The sequence below is a fragment of the Ciona robusta genome, chromosome 2, assembly GCF_009617815.1.
Source record: "Ciona robusta chromosome 2, ASM961781v2".
Lineage (NCBI taxonomy): Eukaryota > Metazoa > Chordata > Ascidiacea > Phlebobranchia > Cionidae > Ciona > Ciona robusta.
Genome location: NC_143236.1, coordinates 4,276,252 through 4,294,273, shown reverse-complemented (window position 1 = coordinate 4,294,273; position 18,022 = coordinate 4,276,252). Strand labels below are relative to the sequence as shown.

At 38.0% G+C, this 18,022-nt stretch overlaps 3 protein-coding genes across 3 annotated transcripts; all 3 read right to left on the bottom strand.

The window, feature by feature from the left end:
* Positions 1-2,730: 2,730 nt before the first annotated feature.
* LOC149740331 (GA-binding protein alpha chain-like) lies at positions 2,731-6,536 on the bottom strand. Its single transcript, XM_089873258.1, has 9 exons — positions 6,396-6,536; positions 5,904-6,064; positions 5,432-5,552; positions 5,221-5,330; positions 4,580-4,744; positions 4,370-4,426; positions 4,025-4,128; positions 3,617-3,845; positions 2,731-3,520 (listed from the first exon to the last, which is right to left on the bottom strand). The coding sequence occupies exons 1-9, from the start codon at positions 6,460-6,462 to the stop codon at positions 3,329-3,331; spliced, it is 1,206 nt and encodes a 401-aa protein (XP_089729384.1). The 5' UTR covers positions 6,463-6,536; the 3' UTR covers positions 2,731-3,328.
* Positions 6,512-7,691, bottom strand: LOC149740330 (transcription initiation factor TFIID subunit 11-like). Its single transcript, XM_089873261.1, has one exon. The coding sequence runs from the start codon at positions 7,239-7,241 to the stop codon at positions 6,696-6,698; it is 546 nt and encodes a 181-aa protein (XP_089729387.1). The 5' UTR covers positions 7,242-7,691; the 3' UTR covers positions 6,512-6,695.
* A 240-nt stretch (positions 7,692-7,931) lies between these two features.
* LOC149740329 (SCO-spondin-like) lies at positions 7,932-17,947 on the bottom strand. Its single transcript, XM_089873251.1, has 3 exons — positions 17,636-17,947; positions 9,166-17,558; positions 7,932-8,954 (listed from the first exon to the last, which is right to left on the bottom strand). The coding sequence occupies exons 1-3, from the start codon at positions 17,934-17,936 to the stop codon at positions 8,316-8,318; spliced, it is 9,333 nt and encodes a 3,110-aa protein (XP_089729377.1). The 5' UTR covers positions 17,937-17,947; the 3' UTR covers positions 7,932-8,315.
* Positions 17,948-18,022: the final 75 nt, after the last annotated feature.

Genomic DNA, 18,022 nt, shown 5'->3' with positions numbered 1-18,022 from the left:
GTTATAGCGCTACGTAATACCTAAAAAATGAAACAACATTTTCTTCAAAAAAGTGCGGGGAAGGGTTCAGAATACAAACAAGTATGAGGGTCATAACCCGAATCATACAAGTATTAAATTTTAAAATATTTCGGCGAAAATATAACTTACGCATACATCTATGTAGGTCACTAGCATGTTATCCCCATCGAAAAAAAAATTAATTTCAACTTTTTTTTATAACTGAATATTAATATTCGTCATAAAAACATATTTATAGAATTTTCTCCCGATCCAGCTTCGAATATGTTATAGCGCTACGTAATACCTAAAAAATGAAACATCATTTTCTTCAAAAAAGTGCGGGGAAGGGTTCAGAATACAAACAAGTATGAGGGTCATAACCCGAATCATACAAGTATTAAATTTTAAAATATTTCGGCGAAATTATAACTTACGCATACATCTGTGTAGGTCACTCATATGTTATCCCCATCGAAAAAAAAAATAATTTCAACTTTTTTTATAACTGAATATTAATATTCGTCATAAAAATATATTTATAGAATTTTCTCCCGAACCAGCTTCGAATATGTTATAGCGCTACGTAATACCTAAAAAATGAAACATCATTTTCTTCAAAAAAGTGCGGGGAAGGGTTCAGAATACAAACAAGTATGAGGGTCATAACCCGAATCATACAAGTATTAAATTTTAAAATATTTCGGCGAAATTATAACTTACGCATACATCTGTGTAGGTCACTCATATGTTATCCCCATCGAAAAAAAAAATAATTTCAACTTTTTTTATAACTGAATATTAATATTCGTCATAAAAATATATTTATAGAATTTTCTCCCGAACCAGCTTCGAATATGTTATAGCGCTACGTAATACCTAAAAAATGAAACAACATTTTCTTCAAAAAAGTGCGGGGAAGGGTTCAGAATACAAACAAGTATGATGGTCATAACCCGAATCATACAAGTATTAAATTTTAAAATATTTCGGCGAAAATATAACTTACGCATACATCTGTGTAGGTCACTCATATGTTATCCCCATCGAAAAAAAATTAATTTCAACTTTTTTTATAACTGAATATTAATATTCGTCATAAAAATATATTTATAGAATTTTCTCCAGATCCAGCTTCAAATATGTTATAGCGCTACGTAATACCTAAAAAATGAAACATCTCGATCGAATTGTCGCAAACAATAATGAATGTCTAAAGGAAAGGAAGATAAACCTGTTTGTTATAGAAACGCCTGAAGTAGAGGTGCAAGGTCGCTTTCGCCCATTTTATGATAATCTTTGCACCTCCGTTATTTAATTTGCAAATGTGTTCATCTTTGGCATTTATAGAGTTTTAACGTTGTTGGCAAGGTCCACCAGAGAGGAGTTTTGTGCAGGTGTAATCCAAACACTTTACTCTTCTACTATTCTGCAAACTGATACGATGCAGAATTAATAGAAGAGTAAAAAGTGAGGAATAGTGACCAAACATTTAGTGATCTCCTCGTTGTCTGTTCGTTGATCATCGTCGGATTCCTGTAGAATATAACTGAAAACACATAGTTATCATAGGTAGTAAACAAATTAGTCAGAGCAATTGATACAAAACCATTTAACGCCGATACTTTTAGCCTCACTAGGTATATCAATATTCTTATATTTACTGTTATAATTTTGTTATAAAAACATTTATGTGGATTAATATGTATTATTTTTGCGTTCGTGTAAATAAAATATATAAACACGAAATTCGAGTAATTAATACTCTCCACAATATTTAACATCCATCCCCGCATTTTTTTGAAGAAAATGATGTTTCATTTTTTAGGTATTACGTAGCGCTATAACATATTCGAAGCTGGATCGGGAGAAAATTCTATAAATGTATTTTTATTACGAATATTAATATTCAGTTATAAAAAAAAGTTGAAATTATTTTTTTTTCGATGGGGATAACATGCTAGTGACCTACACAGATGTATGCGTAAGTTATATTTTCGCCGAAATATTTTAAAATTTAATACTTGTATGATTCGGGTTATGACCCTCATACTTGTTTGTATTCTGAACCCTTCCCCGCACTTTTTTGAAGAAAATGTTGTTTCATTTTTTAGGTATTACGTAGCGCTATAACATATTCGAAGCTGGTTCGGGAGAAAATTCTATAAATATGTTTTTATGACGAATATTAATATTCAGTTATAAAAAAAAGTTGAAAATATTTTTTTTTTCGATGGGGATAACATGCTAGTGACCTACATAGATGTATGCGTAAGTTATATTTTCGCAAAAAAAATCGAAAATATAATATTTATATGATTTAAGTTATGATCATACTTTTTTATATTTAACATCTATCCCCGCACTTTTTTAAAGAAAATAATGTTTCATATTTTAGGTATCACTTAGCGCTATAACATATTCGAAGCTGGATCGGGAGAAAATTCTATAAATATGTTTTTATGACGAATATTAATATTCATAATTAATATTTTTTTGAATTTTAAATTTTTCATTTTAGAATCGGTACCGCTGGGGTCTAGTTAGTACAGTGTCCAAATTTTAGGTTAGTGGTACCAGTAGAAGGTATCGAAAATGGCCGCTAGAATATCTGTATTCTAGGATCACCTTGGTCACTTAATTTATCCTCGCGTGACTGGAAAACGACAGTCGTTATAACTCTGGTGTTCTGTTTCATACAATTCGTGCCAGCTTACCAGTTACCAAGTATTTTACTTTGTGTGTAATTTTATTTTTTTGGAATTTTTCAAGTATGGCTGATAATTTGGACAACTCCCGAGTGAACACTGGGTTGGAGCAATTGCTGTTAAGTGTCTTGCCCAAGGACACATACGCCCACAATGGTAGCAACAGCAAGCCATGAACCCATTACCTCTGGGTTACAGGCGCCGCATAACTGTGCTACGGCGCTTGACAAAGAGGCGTCGCATAACCCCCGAAAAAGCAAAAGTTTTATATTTGTAACAAAAACAAAGTTGATAGAGTAAAAACAAAGAAAATGTTAATCGTTAATGTAAAAATGAAACAACAGCATATGAAAACATGTAAAAGTCTTAATATTTAAAAATATAACATAGCGACGCAATGAAATGATGTGATAGAATAATAGATCCTTGGCTCATTGCATGAAACCATTTACATGATTTAATCATAATTTGCAAACGGACTTGCCCACAATTGTTAATAACAGAACAGTCAACAGTGTTCAACATGATAAAGTTGGTTTTAGCACCACTTTCTCCAGGTTTGTATCTAAGTAACTTTGTAAACTTCAGATCACCCAGTATGTAACTTGAGTCTCCCCTTATCATGTGGTGGGACCAAGTAGAAGCGTTACTTCACCATCTGGATCTCGTAGGTATTCATCTACATTGCGTGCAGCTTCAGACTGTCGGCGCTGCACACACTCAGTCACCAACTTGTTCAATTCAGAAGCATTATAACCCACAAGTTCCTTAAGGTTGCAGACAAATTTGTACACAAACCGTTTCCCTGGTACCTAAAAATAATACATTATAATAAATTACACATAGCAGGTAACTAGAGCTCTCACTTTGTGTTTGGTTAATAAAATAGGGAACTAAAACACCCTTACCTTTGATATCATATCCCCATCATAATAGTAACGCAGAGCTCTAGAAAGTTTCTCGTAATTCATAGAAGGTTTGTTTTTTCTTAAACCCCATTTCTGTGCAACAATCTCTGGCGCTAACAGTTTAAACTCGCCTGTATCACCAACCCACATAATACAGTCTGTGCTGTCTGCATCTGTTAGTAACTCAAGGAGAAATTGCCACAACTGAGTCTGTCCATTTGAAGTCGTCCTGTACAAAAGTATTCAGTAACGTGCCAGTTCAAGAACTTTAAACGAAAAAAGATAAAAATTTACAGTTTTTAAAAGTCACTTTACGGGTAACTAATAACCATTTAAGTTCCAGAAATATGAAAAAACTCACAGTGAGTTGCCAGAATTAGAACAAATTAGGAAAATACAAAATAATACTTTGTTACTGAATGATTTTTGGCAAAAACAGAGTAATCCCTTCTCGGTTCTTTCTGCTTGTAGTAAGTTGAAGCAACAGATGGTGAAGAAGTGATGACTGACAACTGAAATAACAACAATATTAATATCAGCATTTAATGAAGACATTCTAGATATATAGTTGCATAGATAGTTTGACACAGTGCGCCTAGCCCAAAGGTTACAGGTTCGAGACTGTTACCACACTTACAAAAATATAACAACCTACCAAGTTACATACGCGGCAAATCTTACCACACCCATATAAATGGGTAACATTCATTTGTCATTATACAGGGTATTAATTAGATGTATATATTTTTTTACCTCGGCATCAGATTGGGTTTTACCTTCTTGAATTTTCACAGCAGATTCAGCCAATTTCTGCAAAATAGTATATTTATAACTAATGTTGGTATGCACAGTACTATTTTCAGTGTCACCATGTCATGTGTATATTCCATGTATGTATACAGTACAAAATACCAATACCAGACACTTTTACAGCCATTGAGAAAAAAATATCGGATTCATTACCTTTAACAGTGCATGGTGTGACCAGAGAACATTCCCATAAGCAAAGGTTGAAACAAATTCAGTCTGTGACATGCGGTTAAGTTCTATACCATCTAAATCAGGGTCCATGATAATGCTTGTGTCTAAATTAAACTCTTTGGCGACCCACACCATCCACTGGTATACCTAAAGCAAAAAGTACAAGTTCTGTGTTTGATCATTTCTACATAGATAAAAGTGATTACCAAAGCCAGTTGCCCACTTGCCCATTAGTCTAAAAGCTTTCTGTACATTGTACCACAAAAAGAAAATAATGGTAAGATTTTTTACTAGATGGTTATTTTATTTTTTTTTAATACTAGATGGTTAAAAATAATAATACTAGATGGTTAAAAATTTTTTATATTTTTTATTAAACAGACTGTATAATTCACACAAATCAATAGGTTATGTGGATACAGAATAGAAGATGGGACACTTCATATAATATCCAAATATCCTGACCGTTTTTTAAAGAATTACAAGATCTAAGGTAGTCGTGAGGCTACGGTTTTAGAATTCTCTGAATGTTTTTTGTTTACAATCAAATGGGATAAGAAAACGAAACGAAAAAGTGTCCCATCTTTCCCCAACTTACGATATACTGTATAATAATATGATACCTGTGTTTTATTCCACAATAATGGATCTCCAGGGATTTCCAATTCAGCCACTTTTTCTGGTTGACTCACTTTAGGTATATCTTGAAAGATGAATTTCCTCTTTTTCCTATCTATGTTTATGCATTAAAAAATACACAATAAGTTCAACTAAGATACCATACTAGAGGTAGCTAGTTTCCAAAAAGTTAGAAAACACACACAAGAAACATACCAGAGGTAGCCAGTTTCATAGGTTTGACATCTTGCATTGGTTTAACGATCTCAACAATTATAAGCTTTGGGTTGGTGCTGCTGCTTTGAACTTGTATGCTAAGTTCAACAGATCCATGAATCTAGAATAAGATATTATATGAATCTGTTACTATTACAGACAGTTTTATAATGCAGTTTAAAAAGCAGACATGTGTAATTTATTATTAATTAGGAATAATAAATACCTTAGAATAACTTTTTGTGTCTTCTTTAGAATACAATTTTGAAATGAGAAAAGATAGTACAGTCATACAGAAAAAATACAATCACTTACACAGTTGCATGCTTTGTCACTTTATGAGTGGGCAAGAGGTGTATAAAGCTATAGTTTATGGTATTATAAATATAAGTTGTCACTATGTAATATATAAGTTTAAATTTTGCCCTACCAGGTACTTTTCCTACAATGCACATACAATGAACATACATACCTTTACACCTTGTTCAAACAAGCTCAGATCAGGGTCGAGATAAAAGTCTTGAAGATAAATATCGTGCTTGCTTAGATCAGATTTACGAAGTCGTCTACTCAGGACATCTTTAAGAACTTTTATCGGAGTTTTGATGTCGATGTTTTGAACTATAACCGCCTCTAAAAATTTTAAAATATTAGAAGATTTTTTTTTTCATTGTGTATGAGGTTCTACAGCGTGCGTGACACACCATGGTACATGGAATTTATGCCAGAGTTAGTCTGTTATCCAACACCCATGTTGCAGCAACCCATTACTGACCACTGGGTGAGAGCAGTGTCGGCTAATTGTCGTGACATATACGCATATCAGTATCAAGCATTGAACTTGGTATCCTTTGGTTACAATACAAAAGTATAATCACTGTTTCATGGCAGCCTACAAAAAAATAACATAACAACTTTCAAAACAAACAATCCTAAGAAAATTGAGAACCAAAAAGTAATTCACCCTCAGGATTTGACTGTTTTCTTATTTTTTCTTTCCCATCAGGCCTGTTGTCTTTGTTTGTTGACATATTTCTTGGTAAAACAGTCTTAATAACTATTAAACCCTAACTAACAAGATTTAGTTCTTGTTCTGTTGAAAGCATTGAAACGTATTAAAAATGTGATTGTGCTAGAGCCAATAACAGTTAATCCAAAACAACATACACTGTCTAATTCAATAAGACATTTTGGTTAGCGGTAATATAATGGCAACTATAACAAAATTTCATAATTCATACTTGCGTTGCACACACAATAATTATCATGAAATTGTTGGATCTGGTGGCACAGAAAATGGCACAGTTTGGCTGCTTCGTAATCTACGCACAGCTTCTCTTATATGCCTTGGTTTTACAGGTGGTTGTTCACCTAATTGTTCCATAACATCTAGCGCATTTTCCATAATTTCACCAACAAATACTTTGGCAACACCAGATATTGCAATTACAACATTGTGAGACACACTGCATCCTGCTACGGTTTGCATGAATCGCTTAATTGAGGCTTTTGGGAAAGAAGAACGACGATACATTTCATAACGATTTAATTGTTCCTCGGAGAAAGAAGTTACCAAACGATGCATCTTTAATCTGTCTTCACAATCTGATAGTTCTTTCTTTTTTTTCGCAGAAAGTCCATCTTCAGACACACTTAACGACCTATCTATGGTTGGTTTGGGAGGTACTTTGGTCGGAGATTTGAAAGAAGAATCAGATGAAAATTTTCTTTTCCGACTCTCAGTTTCCCCTTCAAATGAAGAGGAGGTGGGTGGTTGTGTTTGAACTTCTGACCCACCTTGGTTCTCCATAATCTCACCACAATTATAACTTTAACTTGATATAATAAGAAACTATTCTTGTACGTGAAAATCTGCGGCTTGTTGTTGTTATATAAGTGTCAATTTAGGTTCAATAGACTTAAACTCTCGTTTTACGCACATACTAAACTAAAGAAGACGTACAGTTTGATTTATATGTTCTAATTGCCTATGACTGAATAGAAAACATTGTACGAACACAGAAAAATACGAACTATTCCTACACATATTGTACTATCAAATTTGTCTTCTATGGGTGTTCCGATCACGTTTATTTTCTTTCAATTAAATATGTTTTTATTAAATGTAAGCGTTATTTAACAACTGTTGTTTTGTAGCTATATTCTGTCTTTTCGCCTAAAATATTTTTAAATCTTTGCTGCAGTACTCAAAGAGACAAATAAAAGTAATTATTACCATTACTACCTGCCGAGAACAGAACCGTTATGCAGTATTGTTAGCAGCAAACATAAGACCCCGAACCACTACACTTTTTCATCGTATACATCTCTCTCTTTCTTCTCTTTTTTCTTTACTCTCTCTTAGGATAAAGGTTTTGTGTTTGGCTAATGAAAACCAAAAGCATTTATTTATGGGATTATGGGATAATCAACGATATACATACGTGTACCGTTGGAATAATGAAGACTGTTAAACAACAGCCATGAGTATTGCTGCAGACACGTTCAGAATTATTTATTTCGATGCCACGTGTAAGGTAACAATAGTAATGACGACGAACTATCTAAATGCAAATGAAACAAATGTAGCCTATATAGGAATCATAAGATGTCAAAAGATGTGGTATCAGTTAGGTCAGTAAGAATACAAAAACGAAGTTGACGTTCGCTTTGTATATAAGGAATGTAAATATATCTGGCAGTAAATGGGTCAAATCTCCGTTTGGCAAGATAATAGGGCAGCAGCAGTTAAAGAAAAAGGTATGGCTAAAGTAAAGTGATTGTTTCCCAACTACGCCATTGTTTAAAACCCGTTTTTCGAAGGACACGACCTCCTTTCAAACGTTAGAAACAATATAAACCTAACTCTACCTTATACTAAACCTCAACCGACTGGACACGCAGCGTTCGAGCAGGTTAATGTCACATTAAAGCAACGTACAAGTCTACCCGTAACAGGAAGAACTTCTGCATATCGGTTGCACTGCCGAGATCTTATTCTTGAACCCGCGCCACACGAAACAGAGCATTCACCAGTGGTCCACTGAGCCCAAGATCGACAACCGGTGGGATTGCAAATACGACTTTCAGATGCTCGGCCAAGATGCAGGCATTGAAAGACTCTAGTTCTGCGTCCGTTGCTTCCGATACAAAATCTTCTTCGAGATGTTCTGCTGAAACCGCAGGATGAACTATCACACGTACCCCTCCATCGCCCCCAAGAACTGTACCGAGTGTTACATGGACCCATATTACAGTCCTCCAAGACATTGGTGCAGCTTGTATCTGTAGCGGATGCGGTAACTGGAGCAAGAAGCCCGTTTCCGACGCATGTTCGGCTTCTACGACGTCTGCCAACTGCACCGCATTCCTCACTACATGGCCCGATTATCCAGTCTGACCAAGAATCGCACATCTCATTGTTGCAAGGCCGTGTCCGACGGTGCTCTGATAAATCTGCGACACTGCTTTGACTGCAGAAATTTGGAGAAGCTGGCCTTCCACTTTTGTAGCAACCACGAGTCTGAAAAATACAAGATTTTAATGGAAAATACAGAAATATTAATCACCAGATACTACATAGGCTCGGGAAGGACAAGACTCGGCGTGAAAAGTGCTTTTTAAAAATCTATGTTTACCGCTACTATTTTTGATTTTACATGTATATAGTTCTATAGAGGGTGCCATGGAATAGTTATATTAGTTATTATTTTGTGTAATATGTTATCACCTACCTGTAAGTTAACGCCAGCTCCACAAGGTTCATCGCATGAACTCCATGCTGTCCAAGCTGTCCAGAATGTAACACACGGTCCTAAGCATGGCGATATTTCTGTTAAGCATCTGGGCGGGGTCGATGTATCTTCTACGTTTTGATTTGAAAGTGCGTAATTGCAAGATCTCCGTTTAGTTTGGAACCCAGGCACATCACATTGTTCACGGCATCGACTCGTTGACCATTGTGACCATGTTATACACATTTCAGTATTGCACAATGACGTTTGGTGACTTCCGTTTCTCCTAACCTGTAGAAACGTGTCAGACGAGACCGGCTCGATCATTCCAGTTGCCAAATAGTGCTTCTCACAAATAAAAGGATCCACGGTAGTACCATTGAATTTACATGTTCGGAATCGTTCAGTGGAACCAGGAGAACAAGATTCTGAACATGGAGTCCAATCTGTCCATGGCTGCCATGCCGGATAACACTGTGGAACACAGTTTATTACTTGCAGAAAACAACTTCCGGGTATCGAAGAGACAGCCGCACCAAGAACAGCTCCGCTGACAGAACTTTCACCAAAGAGACAGTCGCGTGTTCTTCGTATATGCCCGCGGTAGCCGCATATTCCTGTGCACTCAGTTGTTGACCACTCGGTCCAGGATCGACAGAATAAAACATTACAAGCTTGTTCACTAACTGCGGAACCATTTGCGCAACGAGATGGGTCTGATACTATTTCTTTCACAAGACAAGATCGTGTTCGATTTTGAAACGAGGGTCCACATCTATCGTGACAATCCGACCATCCTTGCCACGACGCCCAGATTCCCGGACATAGACTGCCGACACAAAACTCATTGGCGGTAGAACACACATCGACAGATAAACCCGTACCTACACAACTTCGGGAAATAATGCGGGTTCCATTTTCCTCACAAAGAGCGTCACATTCTCCATTATAATCCCATTCACCCCATTTGTTACATAGATGGGTGTTACAGTCACCACGTTGCTCTTCCCTCACGAATCCTGTACATTCGACATGGGAAGCTGGAGTCCCGTTTTCGTTAAAGCAGGACCGAATCCGTATTCTTGTTCCATTGGTACAAGTTTCGGAGCAAGCAGACCACTGTTGCCATTCGCCCCAGGTTGGTGGACAAATAGTTGCACCGGCACAAGGAAGTATTTGATGGTAGCACACAGATGGATGCTGTGATAGTGATTGACCTTCATTAACATCAACCCAGTTAGGGCCAAGGCATATTTTCGATCTGGTTTGGTTGCCCTGACTTCTACATGCTGAATTACAATCGTTGTTATCAATCCAATCACTCCATTCAGGGCACATGTTGTCATTACAAGTTGTTTCGTTTGTATCACTTGAACCAGGATGCGTATCTTGGCAACGGGTGACGTCATCAATTGCCTCTTCTTTGACGTAACAATTTCTTGTTCTAGATTTAGTAGATGGTCCACAAACATCACCACATTCTGACCAACTAAACCACGAACCCCAAGTACCAGGACACAAAGAACCAATACAAGGTTCAAACTTCATACGACACAAGTCATCCACGTTACTTAAGTCCACAGGATTGAGACAAGTCTTCACATATTTCTGCCTGCCGTTTTTTTCACATTCTGCGTTACATTCACCATATACTTCCCAATCTCCCCATCGCAAACAAAGATCCATGTTACATACTTCAGATTGCTGATGGCTACCGTCCCCGATGCACTCTTCAGTAGAAACGACGGTTCCATTTTCATTCCTACAAGACCTTTCTCTTATTCTTGTTCCATTGGTGCAAGATTCGGAGCAAGAAGACCACTGCTGCCATTCATTCCATTCTGGTGGACAAATTGGTGCACCAGTACAGGGCACCACGCTTTGATAACAGGATAGATTATGAACCAGCATGTTTTCTTCATATTGTTCCGACCAGGTAGAATCAAGACACTGTTTGAATCTTGTTTGGTTGCCCTGACTTCTACATGGTGCATTACAATCGTTCTTATCAATCCAATCACTCCATTCAGAGCACATGTTGTCATTACAAGTCGTTTCGTTTGTATCACTTGAACCAGGATTCGCATCTTGGCAACGGGCGACGTCATCAAACACCTCTTCTTTGACGTAACAGTTTCTTGTTCTAGATTTAGTGGATGGTCCACAGACATCACCACATTCTGACCAACTAAACCACGAACCCCAAGTACCAGGACACAAAGAAACAATACAAGGTTCAAACTTGATATGACACGAATCATCATCATCAGTGAAGTCTACAGGATTGAGACAAGTTTTTACATATTGCTGTGTCCCATTTTCTTCACAATCTGCGTTACATTCACCACTTACTTCCCAATCTCCCCATTGTAAACAAAGATCCATGTTACATGCCTCAGACTGTTGATGACCATTTGCACCGATACATTCTTCATTAGAAACGATGGTTCCATTTTCATTGTTACAAGACCTTTCCCTTATTCTTGTCCCATTGGTGCAAGATTCGGAGCAAGAAGACCACTGCTGCCATTCATTCCATTCTGGTGGACAGATTGGTGCACCAGTACAGGAGACCACGCTTTGATAACATGATGGATCATGTACCAGCATATTTTCATCATATTGTTCCGACCATGTTGAATTAAGACAAGTTTTATATCTTGTTTGGTTGCCATTACTTCTACATGGTGCATTACAATCGTTGTTGTCAATCCAATCGCTCCATTCAGGGCACATGTTGTCATTACAAGTTGTTTCGTTTGTATCACTTGAACCAGGATTCGTATCTTGGCAACGGGCGACGTCATCAAATACCTCTTCTTTGACGTAACAGTTTCTTGTTCTAGATTTAGTAGATGGCCCACAAACATCACCACATTCTGACCAACTAAACCAGGAACCCCAAGTACCAGGACACAAAGAACCAATACAAGGTTCAAACTTGATACGACACAAATCATCAACGTTAGTAAAGTCTACAGGATTAAGACAAGTTTTTACATATTGCTGTGTCCCATTTTCTTCACAATCTGCGTTACATTTACCACGTACTTCCCAATCTCCCCATTGTAAACAAAAATCCATGTTACATGCCTCAGACTGTTGATGACCATTTGCACCTATACATTCTTCATTAGAAACGATGGTTCCATTTTCATTCTTACAAGACCTTTCCCTTATTCTTGTCCCATTGGTGCAAGATTCGGAGCAAGAAGACCACTGCTGCCATTCATTCCACTCTGGTGGACAAAATGGTGCACCAGTACAGGAGAGCACACTTTGATAACATGATAGATCATGTACCAGCATATTTTCATCATATTGTTCCGACCATGTAGAATTAAGACAAGTTTTATATCTTGTTTGGTTGCCATTACTTCTACATGGTGCATTACAATCGTTGTTATCAATCCAATCGCTCCATTCAGGGCACATGTTGTCATTACAAGTTGTTTCGTTTGTTTCACTTGAACCAGGATTCGTATCTTGGCAACGGGCGACGTCATCAATTGCCTCTTCTTTAACGTAACAATCCCTTGTTCTAGATTTAGTAGATGGTCCACAAACATCACCGCATTCTGACCAACTAAACCACGAACCCCAAGTACCAGGACACAAAGAACCAATACAAGGTTCAAACTTGATATGACACGAATCATCAACATTAGTAAAGTCTATAGGATAAAGACAGGTTTTTACATATTGCTGTGTCCCATTTTCTTCACAATCTACGTTACATTCACCACGCACTTCCCAATCTCCCCATTGTAAACAAAAATCCATGTTACATGCCTCAGACTGTTGATGGCCATTTGCACCGATACATTCTTCATTAGAAACGATGGTTCCATTTTCATTCTTACAAGACCTTTCCCTTATTCTTGTCCCATTGGTGCAAGATTCGGAGCAAGAAGACCACTGCTGCCATTCATTCCACTCTGGTGGACAAAATGGTGCACCAGTACAGGAGACCACACTTTGATAACATGATAGATCATGTACCAGCATATTTTCATCATATTGTTCCGACCATGTAGAATTAAGACAAGTTTTATATCTTGTTTGGTTGCCATTACTTCTACATGGTGCATTACAATCGTTGTTGTCAATCCAATCGCTCCATTCAGGGCACATGTTGTCATTACAAGTTGTTTCGTTTGTATCACTTGAACCAGGATTCGTATCTTGGCAACGGGCGACGTCATCAATTGCCTCTTCTTTAACGTAACAATCCCTTGTTCTAGATTTAGTAGATGGTCCACACACATCACCGCATTCTGACCAACTAAACCACGAACCCCAAGTACCAGGACACAAAGAACCAATACAAGGTTCAAACTTGATACGACACGGGTCTTCTACGTTAGTAAAGTCTGCAGGGTTAAGACAAGTCTTCACATATTCCTGTATCCCATTTTCTTCACAATCTGAGTTACATTCACCACGTACTTCCCAATCTCCCCATTGTAAGCAAAGATTCGTGTTACATGCTTCAGATTGTTGATGGCCATTTGCACCTATACATTCTTCATTAGAAACGATGGTTCCATTTTCATTTTCACAAGACCTTTCTCTTACTCTTGTTCCATTGGTACAAGATTCGGAGCAAGAAGACCACTGCTGCCATTCATTCCATTCTGGTGGACAAATTGATGCACCAGTACAGGGCATCGCGCTTTGATAACAAGATAAATCATGTATTAGCGATGATCCGTCATTTTCCATTAACCAGTTACTATTAAGACAAGTTTTGTATCTTGTGTGGTTGCCCTGACTTCTACATGGTGCATTACAATCACTGTTATCAATCCAATCACTCCATTCAGGGCACATGTTATCATTACAAATTGTTTCGTTTGTTTCACTTGAACCAGGATTCGTATCTTGGCAACGGGCGACGTCATCAAACACCTCTTCTTTGACGTAACAATCCCTTGTTCTAGATTTAGTAGATGGTCCACAAACATCACCACATGCTGACCAACTAAACCACGAACCCCAAGTACCAGGACACAAAGAACCAATACAAGGTTCAAACTTGATATGACACGAATTATCAACATTAGTAAAGTCTACAGGATTAAGACAAGTCTTAACGTATTGCTGTGTCCCATTTTCTTCACAATCTGCGTTACATTCACCACGTTTTTCCCAATCTCCCCATTGTAAACAAAGATCCAGGTTACATGCTTCAGATTGTTGATGACCATTTGCACCTATACATTCTTCATTAGAAACGATGGTTCCATTTTCATTCTCACAAAACCTTTCTCTTATTCTTGATCCATTGGTGCAAGATTCGGAGCAAGAAGACCACTGCTGCCATTCATTCCATTCTGATGGACAAATTGGTGCACCAGTACAGGGCACCACGCTTTGATAACAAGATAGATTATGTACCAGCATGTTTTCATCATATTGTTCCGACCAGGTAGAATCAAGGCACTGTTTGTATCTTGTTTGATTACCATTATTTCTACATGGTGCATTACAATCGTTGTTATCAATCCAATCGCTCCATTCAGGGCACATGTTGTCATTACAAGTTGTTTCGTTTGTTTCACTTGAACCAGGATTCGCATCTTGGCAACGCGTGACGTCATTCAATACCTCTTCTTTGACGTAACAATCCCTTGTTCTAGATTTAGTAGATGGCCCACAAACATCACCACATTCTGACCAACTAAACCACGAACCCCAAGTACCAGGACACAAAGAACCAATACAAGGTTCAAACTTAATACGACAAGAATCATCAACATTAGTAAAGTCTACAGGATTAAGACATGTTTTTACATATTCCTGTGTCCCATTTTCTTCACAATCTGCGTTACATTCACCGCGTACTTCCCAATCTCCCCATTCTAAACAAAGATCCATGTTACATGCTTCAGATTGTTGATGACTATTTGCACCTATACATTCTTCATTTGAAACAACAGTTCCATTTTCATTGTAACAAGACCTTTCCCTTATTCTTGTCCCATTGGTGCAAGATTCGGAGCAAGGAGACCACTGCTGCCATTCATTCCATTCTGATGGACAAATTGGTGCACCAGTACAGGCCACCACACTTTGATAACATGATGAACCATGTACCAGCATGTTTTCATCATATTGTTCCGACCAGGTAGAATCAAGACAAGTTTTGTATCTTGTGTGGTTGCCATTACTTCTACATGGTGCATTACAATCGTTGTTATCAATCCAATCGCTCCATTCAGGACACATGTTGTCATTACAAGTTGTTTCGTTTGTTTCACTTGAACCAGGATTCGAATCTTGGCAACGCGTGGCGTCATTCAATACCTCTCCTTTGACGTAACAATCCCTTGTTCTAGATTTAGTAGATGGTCCACAAACATCACCACATGCTGACCAACTAAACCACGAACCCCAAGTACCAGGACACAAAGAACCAATACAAGTTTCAAACTTGATACGACACGAATCATTAACGTTAGTGAAGTCAACAGGATTAAGACAGGTTTTTACATATTCCTGTGTCCCATTTTCTTCACAATCTGCGTTACATTCATCACGTACTTCCCAATTATCCCACTGTAAACAAAGATCCATGTTACATGATTCAGATTGCTGATGACTATCACCGTTGCATTGTTCAGTACTAACAGTGGTTTCGTTTTCATTATGACAAGACCTTTCTCTTATTCTTGTCCCATTGGTGCAAGATTCGGAGCAAGAAGACCACTGCTGCCATTCATTCCACTCTGGTGGACAAATTGGTGCACCAGTACAGGCCACCACACTTTGATAACATGATGAATCATGTGCCAGCATGTTTTCATCATATTGTTCCGACCATGTAGAATCAAGACAAGTTTTGTATCTTGTTTGGTTGCCATTATTTCTACATGGTGCATTACAATCGTTGTTATCAATCCAATCACTCCATTCAGGACACATGTTGTCATTACAGGTTGTTTCGTTTGTATCACTTGAACCAGAATTCGCATCTTGGCAACGCGTGACGTCATTCAATACCTCTCCTTTGACGTAACAATCCCTTGTTCTAGATTTAGTAGATGGCCCACAAACATCACCGCATTCTGACCAACTAAACCACGAACCCCAAGTACCAGGACACAAAGAACCAATACAAGGTTCAAACTTGATACGACACGAATCATTAACGTTAGTGAAGTCAACAGGATTAAGACATGTTTTTACATATTGCTGTGTCCCATTTTCTTCACAATCTGCGTTACATTCACCACGTACTTCCCAATCTCCCCATTGTAAACAAAAATCCATGTTACATACTTCAGATTGTTGATGACCATTTGCACCTATACATTCTTCATTAGAAACGATGATTCCATTTTCATTTTTACAAGACCTTTCTCTTACTCTTGTTCCATTGGTGCAAAATTCGGAGCAAGAAGACCACTGCTGCCATTCATTCCATTCTGGTGGACAAATTGGTGCACCAGTACAGGCCACCACACTTTGATAACAGGATAGATTATGAACCAGCATGTTTTCTTCATATTGTTCCGACCAGGTAGAATCAAGACACTGTTTGAATCTTGTTTGGTTGCCCTGACTTCTACATGGTGCATTACAATCGTTGTTATCAATCCAATCGCTCCATTCAGGACACATGTTGTCATTACAAGTTGTTTCGTTTGTTTCACTTGAACCAGGATTCGAATCTTGGCAACGCGTGGCGTCATTCAATACCTCTCCTTTGACGTAACAATCCCTTGTTCTAGATTTAGTAGATGGTCCACAAACATCACCACATTCTGACCAACTAAACCACGAACCCCAAGTACCAGGACACAAAGAACCAATACAAGTTTCAAACTTGATACGACACGAATCATTAACGTTAGTGAAGTCAACAGGATTAAGACAGGTTTTTACATATTCCTGTGTCCCATTTTCTTCACAATCTGCGTTACATTCACCATGTACTTCCCAATCTCCCCACTGTAAACAAAGATCCGTATTACACGATTCCATTTCTTGGTCGCTATTTCCTTTTCCGCATTTATTAGGAGACACCAGTGTACCATTAATATGAACACACGACCGAATTCTAGTTCTTGTCCCATTGCTGCAACTCTGGGAACAAGATGACCACTCTTGCCATTCACTCCAAGCTTGTAAACAAACCGGTGGACCGAAGCACCTTATTCGCTTCTTTTCACAAGACTCGACTTGGTTTTGTCCCCTTCCGTTAAGGCATTTTCTTACTGCAAGTTCATATCCCTCAGATTCACATGGTGCATCGCATGGGGTGTAGGATGACCAGCTTGCCCAAACATCGCAGATGTTCGAGTTGCAAACCTCTTCTTGAATTTGGCTTGGCGTGTTTTCCACGGCAATCACAATTGGTTGACATTCGGGATTTTTGATATCGGCGCCTGAAATAAAAATTGTAAATAAAGCGATCAACGATAGGATTTATTTTAGTCGATTTTTTAATCAAAAATTAACTTACTACTATCCTTCTTCTCTTTGCAGAATCTTTCTCTTCTGGTTAACCCTGCACCGCAAGGGTTGTCGCAAGCTGACCAACCCGACCATGTAGTCCAGCCCGCCACCACGCACGTAGTTACTCCATAACACGTCTCTGATTCATATGCAGATCCTGAACATCGGTTTTCGGGCATAGCTGAGTTCGTATCCGGTGTGGTAGAATTGTGTGGGCAGATTCTTGAACGTTGTTTAATCCCGTCTTCGGAACATGGAGATGTGGCCATACATTCACTCCAGCTTCCCCAACTCAACCAGTTAAGCATTGCTTCATTCCTATCTAGACAGAAACTTTGTTATACCACAATGCATATATATATATATATAAAACGTGTACATACAAAGTCTGCAT